General features: G+C 32.7%; 2 protein-coding genes across 34 annotated transcripts in view; both read right to left on the reverse strand.

The window, feature by feature from the left end:
* Dysb (dystrobrevin binding protein dysbindin) overlaps nucleotides 1–2,586 on the reverse strand; it is a 28,362-nt gene extending 25,776 nt beyond the window's left edge. For all 7 annotated transcript variants that reach the window (XR_013883753.1, XM_080176123.1, XM_080176122.1 and 4 more), the window contains exons 1-4: nucleotides 2,510–2,586; nucleotides 1,537–1,610; nucleotides 1,226–1,285; nucleotides 486–541 (exon numbers count right to left, since the gene is read on the reverse strand). Coding sequence is in view for 6 of the 7 variants with exons in the window: in XM_080176123.1 (XP_080032249.1) it covers nucleotides 486–541; nucleotides 1,226–1,285; nucleotides 1,537–1,600 (180 nt within the window). In the remaining variant the exon portion in view is untranslated. The remainder of the gene's footprint in view (nucleotides 1–485; nucleotides 542–1,225; nucleotides 1,286–1,536; nucleotides 1,611–2,509) is intronic.
* Nucleotides 2,587–3,465: 879 nt separating this feature from the next.
* Nucleotides 3,466–21,868, reverse strand: part of roq (RING finger and CCCH-type zinc finger domain-containing protein roquin) — a 43,303-nt gene continuing 24,900 nt past the window's right edge. For 9 of the 27 annotated variants that reach the window (XM_080176109.1, XM_080176110.1, XM_080176112.1 and 6 more), the window contains 10 exons: nucleotides 14,590–14,701; nucleotides 13,090–13,211; nucleotides 12,768–12,855; nucleotides 12,574–12,645; nucleotides 12,021–12,105; nucleotides 11,220–11,319; nucleotides 10,905–10,964; nucleotides 10,473–10,634; nucleotides 8,653–8,763; nucleotides 3,466–7,675 (listed from right to left, as the gene is read on the reverse strand). In XM_080176109.1, the coding sequence (XP_080032235.1) occupies nucleotides 7,625–7,675; nucleotides 8,653–8,763; nucleotides 10,473–10,634; nucleotides 10,905–10,964; nucleotides 11,220–11,319; nucleotides 12,021–12,105; nucleotides 12,574–12,645; nucleotides 12,768–12,855; nucleotides 13,090–13,211; nucleotides 14,590–14,701 (963 nt within the window). In that variant the 3' untranslated portion in view covers nucleotides 3,466–7,624. The remainder of the gene's footprint in view (nucleotides 7,676–8,652; nucleotides 8,764–10,472; nucleotides 10,635–10,904; nucleotides 10,965–11,219; nucleotides 11,320–12,020; nucleotides 12,106–12,573; nucleotides 12,646–12,767; nucleotides 12,856–13,089; nucleotides 13,212–14,589; nucleotides 14,702–21,868) is intronic. The other 18 variants (XR_013883740.1, XR_013883752.1, XR_013883750.1 and 15 more) reach the window with 18 other exon arrangements.

Consider the following 21,868-nt stretch of genomic DNA (forward strand, 5'->3'; position numbering starts at 1 on the left):
TGAGTGGAGTTTTTTTATTTTATGGAAGCTTCACTATGACGTCATAAACCCCAGGATAAATTGATAAAAAGGCACGCGAAGCGCAGAGAATTTTTTCAGTTAGTTTTTATGAAATACAAATACATTTATGATTACTAATACTAATCATACATTACAGAAAAACGTACAATAACGTATGCTGAAATGTTCATATTGAACACAAAAATCAATAACGAACAAAAACGTACCAAAAAACCTTAAAGTGGTGTTCAATATGAACATATTGAACATAACGTACATGGTGGTCACCCTGAAGATAGTCGACTAAAACTAAAACCAGCATTCTCATCATTATAATTAGAATGTTATTTCTACACTAAAGCATAAAATTAAACAAGTATCCTCTAAATTTTACAATATTCTATTCATTGAATTAGTTTTGCATAGATTACAATAAGAAAAAAAACCTAAACTTATTTAATAACATATCTGAATAATAAAGAAACCTGGAAATGAAATAGAATATCTCCACCAGCCTGCCTTGCTATCCTTTTCTCTTTGTCCTATAAAAAAAGTCCAATCCATTGGGGATCTAAGGGGATAAGACAACGATAAATTGATGTACATCCCCAACTATGATTCACAAAATTAACCCTTCTGAAGGATAGAATTAGTGGTTGAAACGTTTGAAAAACTCATAAAAGTCCCCAAAGTTGTTAAACGTTATAATGGGAACTAGTATAAATTAATGTCCCCTCTCTTCTTGCCATTCTATAGATTTTCAGTGACAAAATAATATTTGATTGTAGAAAATCTAAATACATGAAGCAACTTTGCCACTGGGCATTATATTAATGGATGCATAAATGCAAGTGTTGGATTTATTTCAAGCAGTTTCATTAAGTATGACTGCATTTTTCAAAGGTTTATACAAAATACATATTTATTAAAAATGATAAATTACAATTTCTATTCTGGAAATATTTTGTGATGAAAATAAGTATAAAAGGGGGTGGATATTAATCAGGACAGTAGAGACAAAATAAAGTATAAATCCAATACTAAGCGTTAATATCAATACAAATTCTTAAGGATGCGCCTCTAACATCTTGGGATCTGCATTTTTAAAAGAGAGATAGGGAGGAGTAAGAAAAATAGTCAGATAAAAAATATTTTATTTTTTTAACCGGAATCGAAAAAACATCTCGCTATATTAAGTGAATATCAGTTTGTTTGAACTTTTTTCCCTGGGCAAGTTTGAGCTGTTGCTGAGCTGAGGGGGTTGCTATAGTAGTTGGTTCTCCTCCTGTTTAGCATAACTATAGATCAATTACCTAATACTTTGGGGACTATATTAAATTTTTAACCACTTTGTGGATGTACAGTACATCAATATCCCTGGGGAAGCTTAAACTATAAATGAAGCAGGTTAAAATATCTACAATTGGTTGGTCAATTAAGAGTTACAAATAAATATTTAATGAATAATTCTGTCAAGTGTAAGTGGGTTAAATTGAGCAATACTTTAGTTACAGCTACTGTTTGTCTATAATTTGCCTGTGATAGTGCCAACTAATCCCTCCTGCAAGTGGCTGAACTTGTCTCGTAGTGACCCCAACATTTTCAATCATCTAAACACAAACATTTCTCAATTCAAATCTATTAAGATCACCGAAAACTAAAAATTTACTGGAGAAGACAAACTATCAAATATAAAAATACATTAGAATATACCTGGAATAGGTATACATTATAATAACTAGATATACTCAATAGTTTTTCTGAATATTATTGTTTAATAACGGGATAGTTGCATGAAGTGCATTTAGAAAGTTTGATTGCAAACTTAAGTTACAAGAATATATAATTTTGTATTGCAATAAATAGCAATCAATTAGGTACCACCAAAATATCATGCTGAAACTACATGGTAGAAAGTTTTAATTCTTTCAAATATATGTTCTATAGATGTAGTTTAAACTTTTGAACAGAAAAAAAAATGTTCAGTTCACTACATTCAAGTTGAAACTAAAATTTTATGTTTAAACAAGGACGTTAAAGGAGGGAGAGGGTAGTAGTGTTTAGCTACTCCCCCTACCCCATAAATTTTATTTAAAACTTTGGGACACCACCAAAAGTTTTAAAGAAAAAAAGTAGCAAAGACCTCCTTGTCAACATTGTGAAAAAGCTAAAACTGTCCCACAAATATCCGTTAGGGGACTAAAGCTTTTCGATTAAGAAAGTAAACTTAAATGAACGAACTCAGGGACCAGCGACCAGGATTCTGACAAACATTTCAAATGGATTCTTAAACATTTAATTTCTTTATTTTTTCCTTCTTACCTATCCATTTCCTTTTTGAAGTGACACACAAAAATTTTTACCCCAAGTGACCCCCCAAAAAAGTAAAACTTTCAGCATATTGATGAAATGAATTTTATTTGCTGAAACAAAGTCCCCTGCCAGTACGTATTTTTTCTTTGTGAAGTTAATGACAAATGTTGAAAAATTTACATAACTTGCTACCTACCTGTTTTATTTTTTTCTATTCATACATTATTTAAATAATAGCACCATAATCCCATTTTCATTTTATTTAATTTCTATAAAACAAAAGTGTAGATTAAAATCTTATTATGATTATGAATAATATTGATAAAGGACAAGAATATATATTTCTTTGTAATGATGTATCCCAAAAATAACACAGGATAACCATTCACTTTATATTATATCTGATAAATGGATATAGAATATACGTGGATATTATAACAAGGGAAAAATAGTCGTCAATTTAGGTTGCTAACTTAGAACTCATCATTGGTTTGTTCATCCAATAGGAGGTGAGGGAATAAGGCAAAGGGAGTTATCGTTATTTTAGCCCGCTGCGAAAATCTGGTGTAACATCCAATTAATAATATATCCATTATCTGATGATAGTATGATATAATCATAGTATTTTTCTTTTTTTTACATAAACTTATAGTTTCAAGATGCAGAATGTTTCTTTGGAGCTTTCAAGCTTTTATTTGAAGGATGGGTAAATATTTGCCTCCAATCTTTCCACCATTTGAAACATCACAACTATTTAACTTTTTAAATGGTACATAACATCTACAGCATACAATTGGACGCAGGGATATTAAGGGATAAGACAATGGCCTTAATTTGATGTGCATTACAAATAATAATAGACAAAACTAAAATTGTTGAAAAGTTTGGAAATTGCTTTTTTGGATCAAACCAATCAAAATTCAAAGATTGTATCCAAATTTTCTGAGCCAACAAATGATAACGCGTGGTTTTAAAACTATGGGTACCTTTTGTGATTTAAAATTCAAAGTCTCCCCTCTCCCTGCATAGACGCCAATAAGACGCGTATCACAAAAAAAAGTCATCCAGCTGAAATGATGGAAGGCAAAATTTAAACATCTACGTATTACGTTTTTTGCTAGTTTTGATCCGTTTCACACCAAATTTTTAAAAAAAAATCATACCAAAAGAAACATCATGTAACTTGTGTAGATATACATAATGGTGCATTAAAATATTAACTTACAAGACAATTTTCTAATGAGAAAAAAACACTCTAAAATCACACAAAATGTGCTGTTTTAAGCAAAAAAAAATAAGTATAACTTCGCTAAAAAAGAATCATTTAACAAAGATATTTTTTGTTTGGAATAATAAGTTATTTTTACTCATTATTGCTGTAAAAATTAAGAAAAGTGCAAAGTTGTCCATCATTTATAAACTCATTCATCAAGACAATAATGTATATTTTCTCTCAATTTTTCGGAGGCATAACTAAATTATACTTTTTCAAATCATATCGATTTGAATCTTGTAAGGTTTGTGTGAAAAATTCAATGGGATTTCAAAATTTAAAAAATATTTAACAAAAGTTGGAAAGGAACAAAAAAAAGGTTGAAAACTAGTGTTATAGCTCAAGCTTTACATGATCCAAAGCATTTGCTTGTCATAGCTCCAAACAAAACTATGAGTTTTAAAGTTTAAAAACATTTCCTACTAAAAACAGCACATTTTTTATATTGAAATACGACATTTATTCTAAATATGAGAAGTAAACACTGTCTAGAATATAAATATCAAGTGAATTAGGGTTGGGCCGGATATCCGGCCATTTTAAATATCAGGCCGGATAGCGGATATTGAAACTATCCGGTTACCAGATATCTGGCTTATTTCTAATGCCGGATATCAGGTCATCTAGCCAGATTTACGGTAATTTGCCGGATATCGAACGTTGGCCAGATATCCGGCCCAACCATAAAGTGAATAGAAACCTCTCAAGGAGGTAACATAAGCAGGACATGCTTGGTCGTATTAGACATTGTCTACTTACATATATTATATTAATACATTCACACAATGCATAGCATATCATAATAGTTGGCAGTTCTTATTTTAAAATTGTATTATTGCTATAAAAAATAGATATAAAATGTTTTAAAGAAATTAAATCATTTTGAAAAGAACTGCCTTAAAAATCACTTAACAATCATTCTTTAAGAATAAAATTAAAATTATTTATTAATTAGAACAAAGGATAAAATATCCTTCTAAAAAAACATCTTCCCTGAAAAAATAGAAGGGATAGAGGCTCTTGAAAAAAAGAAAAATTTCCAGTAATGTGGATCTGAAATTAATTTTAAAAGACTAAATCCATTCATTCCTGAAAAAGAAATACAATTTCACAAAGATACATTAAATTGTATTTTGCTTTAGCTATAGAATTCTAAAGCAAAAGTGTTATCACTAATGACAAAAAATTCATAACTACAAACGACATACACATACAAGAACATATTTAAATAAAAAATGACACCCCTTATAATATAATAAAAAGGGTGTTGTATAAGCAAAATTAAGATAATTAAAATTCACTTAAATGAATTAATGTTGAAGAAGATTTAAGGTGGAGATGAAATAGAAATTTAATTTAAAAAACCGTAATTTTATAAATCACATTAATTTTCTTAGAAAATTGAAAATAAAACTTCAAAAAGAGGACTCGGCAAAATTAATGTAAAATTTTATTTTCTCCACTTCAAATTAACTGTACTAAATACAATATCACTAAAAACAAGTTAATAATTCACTCTTTTAAAAGTTAGTGTTACATACACAATCAAGATAATATAATCCACTTTCATTCAACATAAATGATTTTCTCCAATGTGAAGGACTTATAAAAATTACTTTATTTTATTATTATTATTATATTTAATTTATTCTGTAATTAAAGCAAATCCAATTTTTAGTTAGAGCAAACAAGCATATAATGCTTAGTTAAGTTATCTATTATCACTTATTTTAATTATAGTTTTTTTTATATAAATTGGATATTATAATATTAAGAATTAGGTTAATTGCTATTGTGAACAAAGCTAAAATAAGTACATAGGTAGATAGTTAGTAACCAGGGAGGGAGGGGACATTAAACTGTTAATTACCCTGGTGCCCAAAGTTTATAACATTTTCTCATTTATTGGCTCAAAAACTTTGGTTTCTTTTATTGAATATTGATTTGATGCTTTTAAACCATCAGTCTCCAATGATTTTGATGTACATGAGATGTAATTTTATTTATCATCATTGAGGATGTTCATTTCTCGTCCATTGTCTTATCCCCTGAGATCCCTGGTAAGTAACTATCAAAAATTCTAAGCAGTGACAAATATTCATATCTTTAATTCAAGAATAGTTATTTCTCGCATCGTATTATAAACGGCTTTCCGCAGATATAGAATGTACAATTATGAGATTAAAACTAGTTTTTTTTAGCCCCGAGGTGCCGAAGGCACCGGCTAAAAAACTGGTTTTAATCTTATAATTGTACATTTCTATATTCGTAGAAAGCTGGATATAATACGATGCTAGACATAGTTTTTTCGTATGGATGAGAACCGGTTCCTATCCACCGGATTTAAATGAATACGAGAAATGTTTTTTTCTTCAGGGAATAGGTGTAAGTAAATTTTGCAGCAATATTTTAAAAATTGGGGGAATATTGGGAAATTTTTTAACACAAAAATTACATGAATTAAACAGATTCTAAAAATTGAATAAATGTCACTGGTTGTTAATTAATAACATATCTTCAGAAAAAATAAAATCAAAAATGATTTTTAAATTTTCAAATACATAGTAGGAGAGGAGGGCAATTTATAAAATATTACACATTCATAACTAGAGTTTATATTTCATACAGAAACAAAAAATAAAGGCATAAAAAGTTAAATTGCCAAAGATATATAAAAAAAAGATACTTGTGGCCATTGGCCAAATAAATTCATTATATAAATGAAACCTTGCTTGGGCCATAGGGTCCAATACTAACTGGATAATGGGGGATAATTTTCTATCTTTCCGTCAAAAATTATGTCAAATAATGGTACAGCTTATCCTAGCATTGAATAAAGAAGTTAAATCATCTTTAAAGTCCATTGAATGGGTGACTCAGCAAATTTAAAATTAAATTTTATAATAAAATTGAGTGGAAACTGTTGCTTTGTTTTGGTCTAACCTGTACATGCATCAGTTTGATCAAAAACGGCAGTAAAATAATAAAAATTATCCCTTATCGTTAAGAAATCTCATTATCCATAATCCTTTAGAAAAGGTGATACTACAATTCAAATATTTCATAGAAATACAAATAAAAATTAATAACTACATTGACACAAAAAATAATTATAATCATTATCTTTTAGTGTATAATTTTTCTTAAACAAAAAATAAGGATTGGTACAATAAGTTTATAAAAGCTTGCAAATAAATTGAACTTATTTTGTAACAAAAAGCTTTTTTGTGATAAAGTCTTGTAGAGTGGAGTTTATAATAAAATCTAAGTATTCTTGTTTTTAGACAGAAATTAAGAAAAAAATTCACAAAAACTTAATGTTTCAATCCTTTTTTATTGCGTCCCATTGGGGCTAACAAAATTAAGATTGTTCTATGATATTATATTCTCATATCCGCTAACATCTGTCATCAATTCTATTTTATGTTTAACTGTTTAATTCCTTATTTTGTGACTAATCCTTTAAATAAAAAAGAGAAGAAAAAAAACTTAGAATTGCAAACATTCATATCAGTCATAATATATGATGTGGTAGAATAATTACAATTATACGATTAATATAAAAAAAAATTTTAATAGGATATAACTTAAGGTTCTCTATAAGAAACCCTTGTTTTTATAAATTGACAATTGCAAAAAATTACTGTATTCTAATTGCTAATATAATGTATTTAAAAAATGCAGGGCACATAACTTTTAAAGTCATATTAAACTGACTTGTCTTATATTCTAAGCAATAAAAAAATACCCCGTATTTTATTACGATCATGTGATAAATAATTACTCGATAATAAATGGAATAATAAATGTAATTAAAACCTTTAATTAATGAATATCATCATCTATTTTTTGTTTATAATAATTCACATAAAGTGCAAATGGAACTAAGAACTAAAGTTATTTAGTGTCTACATTATTTTTTTGTGTTTTACTTCTAAAATTCGACGATTTGTTATCCTTTTTAGTTGCGCATTTTTTTTGTAGGTGCGCTCTGTATTTTCGCGCTCATTTTGTTAAGCGCTGCTACTCTGTTTTTGTTTAGTTATAATCTGAAGCGCATGTTGCTATGTTGATCTCTTTGTGTCTTTCCTGAGAAAAAAAAATAAATAAAATTATAAAATCAAAAGGCAAGATTAGGCTCAATTGTACTAGAATATCCACACTTGTTCTCAAATTTAAACAGTGCAATATCCAAAATATTTTATTTACTTTTTAGAAGCAGAGCTTTTTTAAACATCTAATGTCCGCTATAGATGTAAAACTTTTTAGAAATGTTTTAGTAATATCTGATATCAAACCTTGCAAAACAATTTCAGGGATTTATTGACATTTTCAGCTTAAATATTTTATGTTCTCGTAAATGCTGCTCAGTTCTAATTACTTAGGTAATACTTTTGTTTTTAAATAAAAAAAATGTTTTAAAACATGGACCTATATAAATTTTTACTGTTAACACAATCGGATAGCAGTTCGCCAGATTTTAAGCTACAGACAGATAAGACATCCCATTACTTTCATTGATATAAGGAATAATATGTAGACAAAGACAGGTGAGTATTATAGTCTGCACAAGATTCATTATTTTTCCCCGGCTGCAAAATATTTCATTTATTCGCCCCCCACCCCCCTAGTTTTTTACCTAAGGAGGGATTAAAAAGAGAGGGGTAGGTTTCTGGTAGAATCCGTAAAGGTGTGTGTTTTAAGGCTTAAAAATAGTAGTAGAACGATAATATTCACTGAATATGTGTATTTCTTATTGAAAAGAACTATAGACAAATTTTTTTTTTAAAGTTAACATAAATTTTTATCGATCTACTACTGTTTTATACACATAACCTTTACAGATTTTACCAGAAACCTACCCCTCTCTTTATTCATTTTTTCTTACTCCTCCCCTCCCACATATTTTTCGAATTTTTTCCTCCAAGAAGGAAAACAAAATAGAAAAATATTTTCAGAACTCTTAAATTTTTCCTTTTTTCTTTTATTCCACATTTTTATTCTCCATCTCCCTTTAGCAGGGGATCCCATGCAGAAAATACATCCTTGTATGTAAATGTGCATACCTGGATGCCACCTTCCACCATCCTGAGCTCAAAAGCCAGCCTGTCCCTCTTCAGCACCATCTGTGCAGAATTCTCTGCCACGCTCAAACAGGACAATCGTCTCTGTAGCTCCTGAATGGCAAGGGCAGGTTTTAATAAGGTTTCTTTTACAAGGAAAATATTGTAAATAATAAAATGTAAAGTTAAATCAAAGACACAACTTCTATAAGGGGACTGTGCACGAATTAGAGCAAGTGATGTAAAGCACCTAGAGCTTTAGCTACATAAAAAATCAGCAAGCTAAAACTTGTTTAACACACAACTAACCTTAAATTTTTATCATAATTCAAAGGGTTTGGACCTTTGTATCTATGACATACATATGTTTTAGAGCATGTGTGTGGGGTGGGGGGGGGGGGGGGGGGGGGGCTACTCATTGTTACCTAACCCCGGCCAATATTGAGTGTGGCAGGTGTCCCAGATTAAATCACCTCAACAAGTGACGCTCTCCGTAGAGGAGGATGGGGCTAAGGAATTATGCTAGATGTTATGCAACAATTGATTATCAAGTATCCAAACCACTTGACAATCATCCCTTATTTTGTATGTGTTTTCTTTTTTTTCTACCATTGTTAACGTCTTTGGTATGACGCATCCGTATTTACAATGAAAATTCGTTTGAATTTTCCTCGCCGTAACTTTGAGGTGAAAGCTACGGGGCCCTTTGAGGCCTAACTGACCACTACCTACGAGAATACACAATAGATTCTTCAAATATGATTCAAAGGGTCAGGAAGGCGAATCATCAGTGCATAACAGTAATACAAATACGTGAATATTGTTAGAGATTCTTGCATACTCTGATAAAATGTTTCTCACAGCTGTCTAATACAACTCTGCCCTTTATGACTTTATCCCATCACATCCCCTGACCAAAGAGGATCGTATTGACCAATATCTAAGGAATATCTATATTGAAACTAGGGTTGGCAATCCGGATCCGGAATCCGCCCAATTTTTGGGCCAATTTTGGAATCCGAATCCGTTTTTTTAGTAGCGGATTCCGGATTCTTAATTGGTATGCTAAAATTAGCGTCTTGAGTTTTTTCTTTCAACTCTCGCTTTTTGAAGGCAAAGATTATCATCATTATACGTTAATCCATACACCTTCCTTAAATAATGTTATCTTATTTAAGGAATCTGATGACTAATCTTCACCCTCACAAACGCCTTCCATCACTCAGTTTTCCCCAAGTAACTCCACTACAGAACTATTACCTAACTACAGAAAACCATACCTACCTCCACTACTGAAATATGGATTCATACATTGCTAATCTACATCTTCACTCCATTACCAAGAACATGAATCCTACCCTAATTATATCAGCCCATTGTAGCCCTGGGGTGCCCTATAATTGTATATTTGTTGTTAAGCTCTCTACGGATTCTTTTAAGAATCCGGAATCAGAATCCAGCCAAAAAATTCAACGGATTGCAATCACTATTGAAAACAGTATTTCTCTGTCACAATATCCACGTATTCTTTATTCAATTTAACACTTTTCCAAGTTTCGCCTCCCTAATCCTTTTATGACATGATATGAAATGAAGAAAGGGATAGTTCAATTAAGTGCATTTAATAAGTTAAGCTACTTAGAGTTGCCACTTAAAAATACCAAAATCACTTACTTTTAGTTTAAATGCATGCACTTAATGGAACTTTCCGTTAAAAAAAAATTTATGAAAGATCAAATAAAAGGTAATAATTATAACTTAAATAAATGACCTTCCTCCGAAACTAATTTATGCATCCGTTTTTAAGAACGATTTAACTTTACCTGAAGTTCATTCTGTATCCTGTTGGACTCGGCCAAGAAGCTGTAGTTCTGTTCACTGATGCTGACCTCGAACTGGTCCCTGACCGGCCTGACAGGGGGCATGGGGCTGGGCGGCAGCAACGGCGGGTTGGTTAGATGATTCATGACCACAGAATCCATGCCCTGGACACATTTTATCAAGGTTAAATCCAGATTAAATCTATCCTAAAATTACTTACAAAACAATGCGCTTTATATAGAATTAGACAAACTTAGAAAATCTTTCAATAAGTTAATAAACTTTCTAAATTGTATCAAATGTTATAGGAATCATCATATTAAGTTTGAAATCAACAGGACAATTCTAAAATGCCTAAATTAACAATAACAGCTATCCGTTACGGACATACAGACCCTAATTATAGAAAAGCTTAGCTACTAAGAATAGTATACCTGAATATAATCGTAATAATAGCCAGGATTATACTCGAAAACTTTATCGTCGAATCGACTCTGAAAAAAAATAATAATCAGACAATTTTATCAACAATTTTACAGTGTATCTACTAATATGTCCTAGGAAGGTTTATAACTATTTTTGGGTCACCACTCTCCAAGGAAAAATCGCTCCTAGAAAAAAATTATACCATTCCCAATTTTTTTTAAGTGGGAGGTCTTCACCATCCCCCTTCCCCCTGTTCAATTGCCTGTGGGGGGTTACTTCTGGAATTATTTAAACATTTGTTAAACATTTAAACAATATTTTACCTTTGTCACATTTGTATCTGATTGAAGTGAAGCTCTGGGAAATGTTAGACCACTGTCGGAGGTGCGAGTCTTCTCAGAGGTTAAGGTACTCGAAACAGACCTAGATACATTATGTTTATACTAGCGGCTACGCCCCAATAAGCCTCTAGTGGCACTTTTAATGTTTTTTGTTGCGTTCAAGTTTCTACGATATGTTGCGTAATAGTCTCTTTCTACGATACCACGCAATGTTACGTAGGAGTCTCTATACTTAAAATAAAAATTTCGATTTATTATTATTTCTCTTGGGAGGGTGGTGGTACCCCCCCCCCCTAAAAATAGTTATAAACCTTCCCGGAACCTATGAGAAGTTACCCTGTTAAGGAGAACCCGATCGGTTAGGCGGTTAGCGAGATCCTTCGGTACAAACAAACAGACAAACAGACATCCTGTTACTTTAGTATAAGGATTAAGAATGTTAAACAATTTTGCCGGAGGTTCGAGTCATCTTAAGAGATATGTCTACAATAGTACAATGAACTGTAAAAAATTTATTATTGACTCTTTTTACTTCTAGGGGCTTGTAGGGTAAAACAAAATACAAAAATGATAAGTTCTTAGCTTGCTAGTCCCTAAAAAGAACGTGCCAAAATTCAATTTTCAATGTTTTACAGGTATATCCATTCATATATGAGAATTTTATAAAAAGAAAGAATCGATAACTATTAAATTAAGCCCGTAAGACGTACGTCCATTGCACAATTTCATTTCCTATAAGTGTACAAATCCCCTCTCCTCTACGATATATGCTGATAAGATTACCTGGGCATAGAATTGATGACAGATTGAGCACCAGGAGTTGTGTTCAGACGACGAGAAATTGGACCAAATCGAGACACACAGATACCTACACAATCACATTTAATACAAATTATATCACTTTCATCATTTTTTCATAAATTTCAATTGGAAAGCGGCCAAAAAAAAATAGAAGCACTAGCGGTTCCCCTCGTCGGTGCTTTCTCACAAGTGGCCGGTTGAGCACTGATTACCGCCGTTTATTTTTTAAATAAATTGGAAATACAGAGATGTGGTGTGCATTGGCATAAGGTGATAGGGGTTCCTTTTTAAACAATGGTGATTTTTCTAGAATCTAGTCCCTTAGATATCGGTTACCCCCCCCCCCCCCCCCTAACCTACAAGTACAAATTAAGCCTAAACCGGCTATAGCCCAAAACTTCCCTTTAAATTTTTAAACGATCGGCCAATCAAGTATCGACATTTTAGCTGGCAGCAATAAGACATCTTGTGACTTGGGTTGGGTATGCTAGTTTCCATATTTTTTATTTTTTTGGGGGGGGGAGGGGTCTGTTACCTTCTGGTAGAGGAGAATATTCGTCATCCACCCCATCCAATCTTCTACAATCTGAAGAGGTTGTCTTATTTCCTAAATACAAATAATATTTTACAGTTATCAGAGGAAAAAATAGTTTACTGTTTTTTTTTCATTCGCTCAACGACCGAACGTTCGTGGTGATATCATAAGCGTAGCTTCTCTATAACATGTACCTGTAGCAGTTGTTTTTAAAGTGTTGCTTGAAAATATTGACGCGATGGTTGCTATTGGTTTACTAGTCCAGATTCCATAAACACCGCTCTAAATAGAAATGAAGGATTAGATATTTTAATCCTATCACAAGCACTGAGCTATTTTCATTAAAAGTTTTAAAATTGGTTATTGTAAAACTGTCTGTAATACGATGCTTTACATAATTTTTAAGAATGGCAGAGAACCAGCAGTTATTAATCGGTTTCAAAGCGATACTGGAATATATATGTATTCTAAAGTCGCCTTATTATATATTCCAATACAAATCCAACAAATACTTACCGCTTGCTGGTTTAGTGTAGCTTCATAAGCGGGGCTAGTCTGTTTGACCGCCCCTATACCAAACTTTTGCTGGGCTGCTTGCTTGTGGGTCAAGTCTTCAATAGCCTTTGCAGCGGTTGGACCTTAAATTAAATTTTTTTGAAATCTAAAATTCAAAACTTAGGTGTCAACATCTAAAAATCGTTTTAGCGCATTTTTCTTATGCTCAAATATTCAACCTTTTGCAAGAATGGCTTCTAAGCACTTCAAAGTTGAGATATAGAGCTAAAAATATATACTAGGGTTGGGCCGGATACTTTTTTGGCCGGATACCGGATACCGGATATCCGGCTGATTTCAAATGCCGGATATCCGGTAACCGGCCGGATATCCGGCCAACGCCGGATATCCGGCAAATATCCGGTTATCCGGCCAAATTACCGGATATCCGGCCGGATAACCGGCCAAATTACCAGATATTAAAGTAGTAAAAAAAAAATTTCTTCAGAAATCTTGTATAAATTTACATAAAGTTAAACTTATTCAGAAAAAATGTTCTTCTAGCTTCAATAATAAGAAAATTATAGCCATTTAAGATTTTAAAAAGCAGAGATTTTTGGTGTAAAGTATAAAAAATTATAGAGCCGGATATCCGGCCGGATAGTTTCAATATCCGGTATCCGGCCGGATATTGAAAATGGCCGGATATCCGGCCGGATATCCGGCCGGATATCCGGCCACACCGGATATCCGGCCCAACCCTAAATACAGATACTATTAGGGACATGTACTAGAAAATATCAAAGTTTTCAGGTTATATCTCAACTAGGGAGGGAGTACTGGCCCCCCAAAGTCGACTACAGAAAATTCAATTTTTTTCTTGCAAAGGGTAGAAGATTTAGGCATAAGAAAAATGCACTAAAACCATTTTTAGATGTTGATACCTAAGTTTTGAATTTTAGATTTTACTGTACTTTTTAAAAAAAAAGTGAAATATTATTTTGGTGTTCTATTAATTGCATTAAAAATCGAAGAAAATAAGCCATTAATCATTGAATTCTGATAACTATAAGTGGGGTAAAATTGCTTTCAAAAAAGTTCTCATAAAAAAAAACACACTGTATTAAGAAGTTTAAGATAAAACTCAGTAAATTGTTTTGATAAAGTTGTGAGCAAGATTCCAGTCAAATGCGCTTATTAAGTCTATCTATTCTTTATGTTGACCAAACGAATAATTGAATTAAACGCATATTTAAAAAGTTTGACCTAATAAGCGCATTTGACTGGAATCTTACTCACAACTTCACGCAATATTGTGGAAGCTACTATTCCCTTAGTGTATTTACAGGCACAAACAAGATTTAGTTCTTTTTTCAATTGAGCTTTCAAATAACAAGTAATTATGATTTTAAAGCTTTCTATGGTGTTACTTAATTTACTTAATAGAAACACTTTGTTCTAAAGAACGTAGAAGACCTTGTCCCCCTTTTTTTGATCTAGTAAATATCCAATTATACAGACCTACAATATCCTCTAACTCCGAAATGATTTCTTCTTTTCTGTCCTCCAGGGCTTGTAGAGATTTTGAGGCTATCTCTGGACTTACATCATGACTTAGTCGGCGTATAGCGTCCTGCACAAATAAGTATCATTAAGCAATGGATGTTGAATATACGTGGATAACACAGGAGAAAAATTGTCGTCATTCTAGGTTGATAACAAAGACATCATTTATTGGTCAGTTCATTCACCCTGAGAGAGGGGTGGGGTAAAGAGGTTGGATAGGGGGATCTTTATTTTAGCCAGCTAAAAGTTTCACTTTATAAGAGTACATGATAATCTATTTTAATATTTCTTATTCAGCACTTATTTTTCATATTCACAACCAACTGCCATTTTATTTTTACTGTCAAATCATTTTATCTATAATACAAAGTAGAACGATGTCTGTCTGTCCGTCTGTCTGTCTGTCCCTTAAGATCTCGGTAACCACTGAACCGATCGGATTCTACTCTTCAGGGTATCTACCTATTGGTCCTGTGGTGGTTTTAAGCTATTTTCTTGGGGGGTGGGACACCCCCAACCCCCCCAAAAACCAAAAAATCCCCCCCCATTTTTTTTTTTTTTTTTTTTTTTGAAGGAGATTTTCATGGTCCTTTACGATTTTCGCCATAATTTTTTTTATCACCTCTTGGGGCAAAGCCCCTAGAGGCTAGGGGCGAAGCCGCTAGTTGTTAAAAGGACTCTCCACAGAAAAATAAAATTTAGATTTTTGAAAATCTAACCTGAAATTATTATTCTCTGTTCAATTTTAGGCATTTTTTGTTTTTGTGGCATCGCGATCGAAGCCCTTTGAAATTTTTGACCGCCCTTAAGTGAATCCTCCCGCCATTCAATTTGTGCTGCTTTAGTGATTTTTAGCTTCTATGTTGCCGCATTCATCGCCCTTCTCCGCCGCTACTCCGCTATTCATTGCTGCATGTCGCGGTTCAATACATGCTCCCCTCTCCCTTGTTCAGAAATTAAGTGGAGGCTGGGGGATTTTGTGTATAGCGATGTAAGCGGTGTATAGCATTGTATAGCGGAGTAGTGGCGGAGAAGGGCGATGAATGCGGCAACTCCGGTTATATTGGGCGGAGGCGAACACAAAAAAAGTGGCGGCAATATTGTCCAGCAGTTAGGAAGCATGAGTAGAGTGGAGGCAAAATTTATAAACCTTAGATTGTGTATGGTCTGTATATGACGTGGTTAATATATCCGCGGTGTCCGCGGAAACGCGGTTTTGTTTTTTAGCGGTCCATGGCGCACACTAACAAATTCTCGTTGTGTGTGTGTAGAATTTTTGGAGTAAAGATACAGGTTGACATAGGAAAGGGAAGGCAGGAATGTGATAGGTGGGAGGGAAGGGGAGGGGGGCACCAGGTATTTGTAGCTATGGCTGCCTGGCTTGCAGAGGAGTTAGTTGAGGTTAAGGCGAGAGCGGAAGGGGCTGAAATAGTTTAGTACAACTTAGGGAAGGTGTATAAATTGTAGACCTGTAAGATAGAAAATATACAGGGATTTGACAATGGAGATTAAATTGATTATCCCCCATGGTTAGAGACAAAATTATTCCCCATATGGTTAGAAACAAAATTATTCCATCTATAGATTTAGATCATCAGTGCATGGAAAACTAAGTGGTAGTTTATACCAACCAATCATGAGTTTTTAGTTTTTGAGAAATAGTGTTTGTAAAACTTAGGGTATTACAGTTGCTAGATACTAAATTACCCCATCTGTTTTTGGTATGAAACCAACCAATCAAATTTCAGGTAAAGTTTTGGGACAATTATTAAGATAATGTGGCAATACAACTTTGGGTACCAGTATAATTAACAGTCCAATGTCTCCTCCCTCCCTGAAAATATTATAGAAATTTTAAGTGATGTTAAAAAAAAACAGATGAATAGGATGATTATATAACATAAAAATTGTTGCAAAAAAGTGGAAAATCAAAATTACCATTTCTGTAGATCAAAAATAGTGGTCCCAAAAGTAATTAATCCAACGAATAAGAAAACATTGCTGGGGATAGTGTAATAAACAGCCCATTGTCCCATCTCTCTCTGCATTTCTTATCTATCCCATGTTAACATTTTTCGTCAATTGTGCTATCCCTGTAGACAACTCTTCTATACCCAGGGAGGAGATAACATTGAACTGTAAATTACAATTGTACCCAGGGAGTGAGGAGACATTATTAGTCTTTACAGTTGTATATCACAATTGGTAATCTTGAAAACTTTGGGTTGTTGAATTTTGATTGGTTCAAATTCAACCAATAATATTGATCCACATTAGGGGTAATTTTAAATATCATCATTGTGGATGTAAACGTTCATTATCTTATCCCTGAATTATATAAAAAGTTACATTTTTATTTGTTACAATATAAATTTCATTTCTTTATTGAAGTTACTAACTACCAGGGATCTAAAGGGATAGGTAAGATAATAGCCGATAAATGTATGTTCATCCATTTGATTCTACACAAAATTATCCGTTTGTAGATTACAGTTAGTGGTTGATGGCCACTAGGTATACTTAATAAACTATCCTTTCAAAATTTAATTAAATTTCTCAAAGTCTAAAGTTGTTCTGCTAACAAATAAGAAAACGTTATCAAACTTTGGGTATTAGTGTAATAGACAACCCAATGTCCCCTCTCTCGTTATCAAAGTCCAATTGATCAATAATTTTGATTTATTTCTTTTGTCATAATTAGGAAATTTATTGTCCATTTTCTTATTACTGCTAAAAATTTTAAATACTAAATTAAAGTAAAACAGAATCATAGAATCCAAGAAAGTTGAGTACTGAAACCCTACCACACCCCAATATTTTGATTCAATTTGAGAATGCTGGGATGGAGGTAGCTTATTCTTTGTTTGTTTATTATTTTAATATTTATATTTTTTATCGTTCATTGTCTTATCCCTTGTGATTCCTGAATCAAAGTATTTGAAGAAATTCTCTAATATCATGGAAAAATGCATGTCGATAATATATCAGCCTTTAACATATTATTGTAATTTTAAGGAAATTTAAGGGGGAGGAGGGGGTATTTTTTTCTATTGGTATTTTTCTTGGTAGGGTATTGGTATCCTCCATAAATATAGGGAGGGTGAAGATACCCTTGCCCGAAACAGCTATAAACTGTCCTAGGACTTATGGGAAGCTACACTGTAAAGGAGAACCATATAAGTTCAGCGGTTAGCAAGGCAGTACAGAGAAACAGGCACATAATGATTCCTGCTACTAGGGTTATAAAATAAATATTTTTCCAGTATGGCTTCGACACCGATTAATATCATTAGGATAAGATTAGGTTCTCATCCAATCATGTATAGCATCATATTCCAGATAATTTTCCACGGGGCTAGCAAATCTGGTATTTTTCTTATAATTTTTCATTTAAATCCACGGAAAGCTGTCAATGAATAGCTATTCCAGTATTAAAGTAATTTCTGCGGTTTCATAAATAACAAAACGAAGCATAAAGGGGAGGGGGTTAATGCAACAACTTCGTAATCAATGAGTAAATTGCACTTAGAATTCGAATTTTGATCTGAAATTTTGCATAAGTAATCCTTGGTAGGTCTATTTTCCCTAAATTGAACAAAAATTTGGAAAAGTAACAACTTGGTTTAATTCATGGTAAATTGTAGATGCTGCATCTAAGTTTCAAATAAATTAAACATGTGAACGCTACTTTTAAATAAAAGCTTCCCAATTAAATTAAGTAAGTCATAATTATGTATATGAATAATTTGATACACACGCTGACCTTGACAGACACACTTCCTTTAATTGGAGCAGAGCTTGCCCTCTGACTTTCAAGGCGAAAGTCATAGCTATCACAGCTCAGAATTAGGCAACCTTTATGCACTATTTGGCCTGTTTCTTATCAATATACAGATATATATGGACCATGTAGGCACACCTATTGTAATTTATCAATGTTATATGTTTATATCCAACCATATACCTATTGTTAATTATCTATTTAACTATTTCTGTATATAAGCCATACCTAAGCCTTTTTTTTCAGATAACTTTCTTATCCAAAGTATCATGAACAATTTTACGCTCACGCTAACTTACAAACACAGTCTAGAGACAGACAACACTCTAAATCCAAGTATTTAGTTTTCTTTTTAGCTTGCAAACACTTTAAAACTCAGTTATCATTTAATTCGCAAACCAACTGGTTCTCCCTCTTCTCTCCTGGCTAAAGAAGGTAAATGGCTTAGTTTATTTAGCATGCATTGTTTAGTTTAAATTTAGGTTCCTTTGTACTTGGCATATATTGTGCATATGACTTATGTTAGAGGCCTAACTATGCACAATCATGACTTGGACTTAGGCACATCTCATCCTACACTACTTACACTTACTATAAGTATTATGTAACATTAATATCTGACTGATCTACATGTAAATACAATTAACTTTATTAAACTGTTTTCTTTCCTTTTTATACTTTACTATACTTATCTTATATTGATCTAACATCAAAAACCAACCTTTACTCTTAGGTTAAAGCACTGTAATACCATGCGTGGGTATTTATGAATCGCCACGGATTCAATAAATTTGTATTATAATTGTGGGAGTAAAAGGACAAAGCATTCTATACTGACACTGATGTTGAGAATACTTATGGGTATTTTATTTAAATTCTATTTTTAAGCAGTACTCATGAGAGAGCGATCCCCACATTCAAACCCATGGCGTGCACAGGAAAGTTGCAAAAAAAACCGGTTCGGCATGGCCATAAATGCACAACAGGTATTTTGACCCGTTTTGGGCGGTTTCCGCCGGCATTAAACCCGGTTATTTCGACCAAAAATTGAAAAATGTAATTTTTGAACGCCCAAAGTGAGATGAACACTTTTTAGAACTTTGATACGATCCGTAATTGAAAACTACACAACCTCATGTAATCTATAGAGCTACAAGTAATATACAAAGCAATTTATTTCAAATTTAGTGTTTGGCTATAGGTACCATTCTTTTCGGTTGAAAAAACCCGTTTCTCGAAGTTTTAAAAGACATACACTACAAAAAAAGAACATATAAAATTTGGGTGTTACATATCAGAAAACGAACATAAAACTATTGGGTGACACATATAGAGATTACTAGGGTTATTAGGGTGGCTCAAACCCTTACTAATGACGTAAACTGTTATTTTATTGGTTGAAAAGTTAAAACCGGGTAATAAAACCAAAACCGAGCAGGGTTTTAAAACTATCGGGTATTTATGGCCATGCCGAACCGGGTCATAATAGGGCATAAAAAAAAGATAAAAAAATCATATAAAAAATAATAATTTAAATAAAACGAATTCACAAATAGATGTTCTTGTCAATAAACTTTAGATTTCACGAAAAAAATCAGCAGCTTTACTATAAAAACAAAAAAGTTAGAAGGGGTATTTTGAATTTTCATGATTTTCAATTTTGTTGAGCTATACCGGCAAACGGAAGTAAGCTAAACTGCCTGCTCCAGGGGGAAATGAAAGCCAGGGTAGTAGAGGGGGTATTCATACTGAGAATGATGCAATTATGAAGCTGGAAACCGTTTTTTGTACATTTTCTAGAACCGGGTTTTAATACCCGGTTCATCACTAATGGGTTAAGGTGTCTATAGAAAGCTCTTTGCATGCCCTAACAAAAAAACTCTACAGGATATGGGTTCTATCTCCAAAATTTAAAATACATCTTCAAGATTTTGTATTTTTTAAAATTCCTGTTGCATAAAATGTGTTGTAATATTAGAGACCCCATATCATTTTGAGTTTATTGTCAGGCAATAATTCTGCATCTTTAGACACCTTAACCACCCTTGTAGGTCAATCCTAGCCAATTTGAGAGAAGAAAAAATGTATTGAGAACTGCTACAAAAACTGGCAGGATTTTTAGAATTAAAGATTTTAGGGAAAAAAATCACTTTGGTCAAAAAATTCCAATACCTGCGAATCAGAAATTACCTCTAATTTATGAATAAAGCTTAAAAAAACATAATGATATGATAAAAAGTATGATATAAAAAAAAGTTTGGATGAAAAAAAGGATGTTCTTTAGACTGATTTTTAACCAAATTCTAATTGCAAGATCTTAACCAAGACAGGCATCATCATCATTGCCACATCATTTATTAGCGATCAAAATAAAAAGTTTTTTGGAAGTATGTTTTTTTTGGGTAGAAATAAAAAAATGACCAGAATAACCCCATGCTACCCTAGTTGATTCCTACATAATTAATGATAAATTTATCCTGAAAATAAGAAAAAAACAGCTAAAAGGCTGAGCTGCCAGCTGCCAGCCATTCGCCATTACTTTTTCAACTTTTTGTTCAATTTAGGGAAAATAGACCTACCAAGGATTACTTATGCAAATTTTCAGATCAAAATTTCAATTCTAAGTGCCATTTACATATTGATTACGAGATGGTTGCATTAATACCCCCCCCCCCCCTTTTTACAAATTTTGTATTAGCCAACAAGTCTGGAAATAATCTAATAAATATTTTTTTAAAGCGAAGCCATTCTATAATTAGGGTCGGTCAGTCCGTCAGTCCATAACGGTTAGCTCTTTTCGTTAACTTAGGCATGCTAGTTGTCCTATCAATTTCAAACTCTGCATGGTGATTCCTGTAGTAGTTAGGTACAATTTAGAAAGCGTAACAACTCTATAATCGTTACCAGAAAGTCCGTACGTCCATTTTAAACATGTTGATTTAACCTTTTTAACAACAAGTTTTTATATGATAAAATCATTCGATTGATCAGATTTTTCGAATACTGATTTCTAGGACAACAAAGCATCTCTATACTTAAGTCCTAAAAATGTAAGTATTACAGACAATTTTCCACGAATATCAAATTAAGATATCATTAAAATAATACCCGTATTGTTAGGCCGGACCTTTTAATATCCACGGAAAGCTGTCTATAATACGACGCGATAAATAACTATTTTTGTATAATAAAGATGGTTGCGTATAGCAGTAGCGATAAACTGTTTATTTTATGACTATTAGCCTACTATGTTTTTTTTTAAGCGAAGCTTTTCTATAATTAGGGTCGGTCCGTCCGTCCGTCTGGCATGTTAGAATTGTCCTATCGATTTGCATGGTGAATCCTGTAGTAGTTAGGTACGATAGTTAGTAGTAGATAGTTACGTAGCAACTCTATAATCGTTAGATTGTCCGTACGTCCATTTTAAACAAGTTGAATTTTAACTTTTTTTAA

This window comes from Acartia tonsa, chromosome 11 (assembly GCF_053477335.1).
Source record: "Acartia tonsa isolate MP-2025a chromosome 11, ASM5347733v1, whole genome shotgun sequence".
Lineage (NCBI taxonomy): Eukaryota > Metazoa > Arthropoda > Copepoda > Calanoida > Acartiidae > Acartia > Acartia tonsa.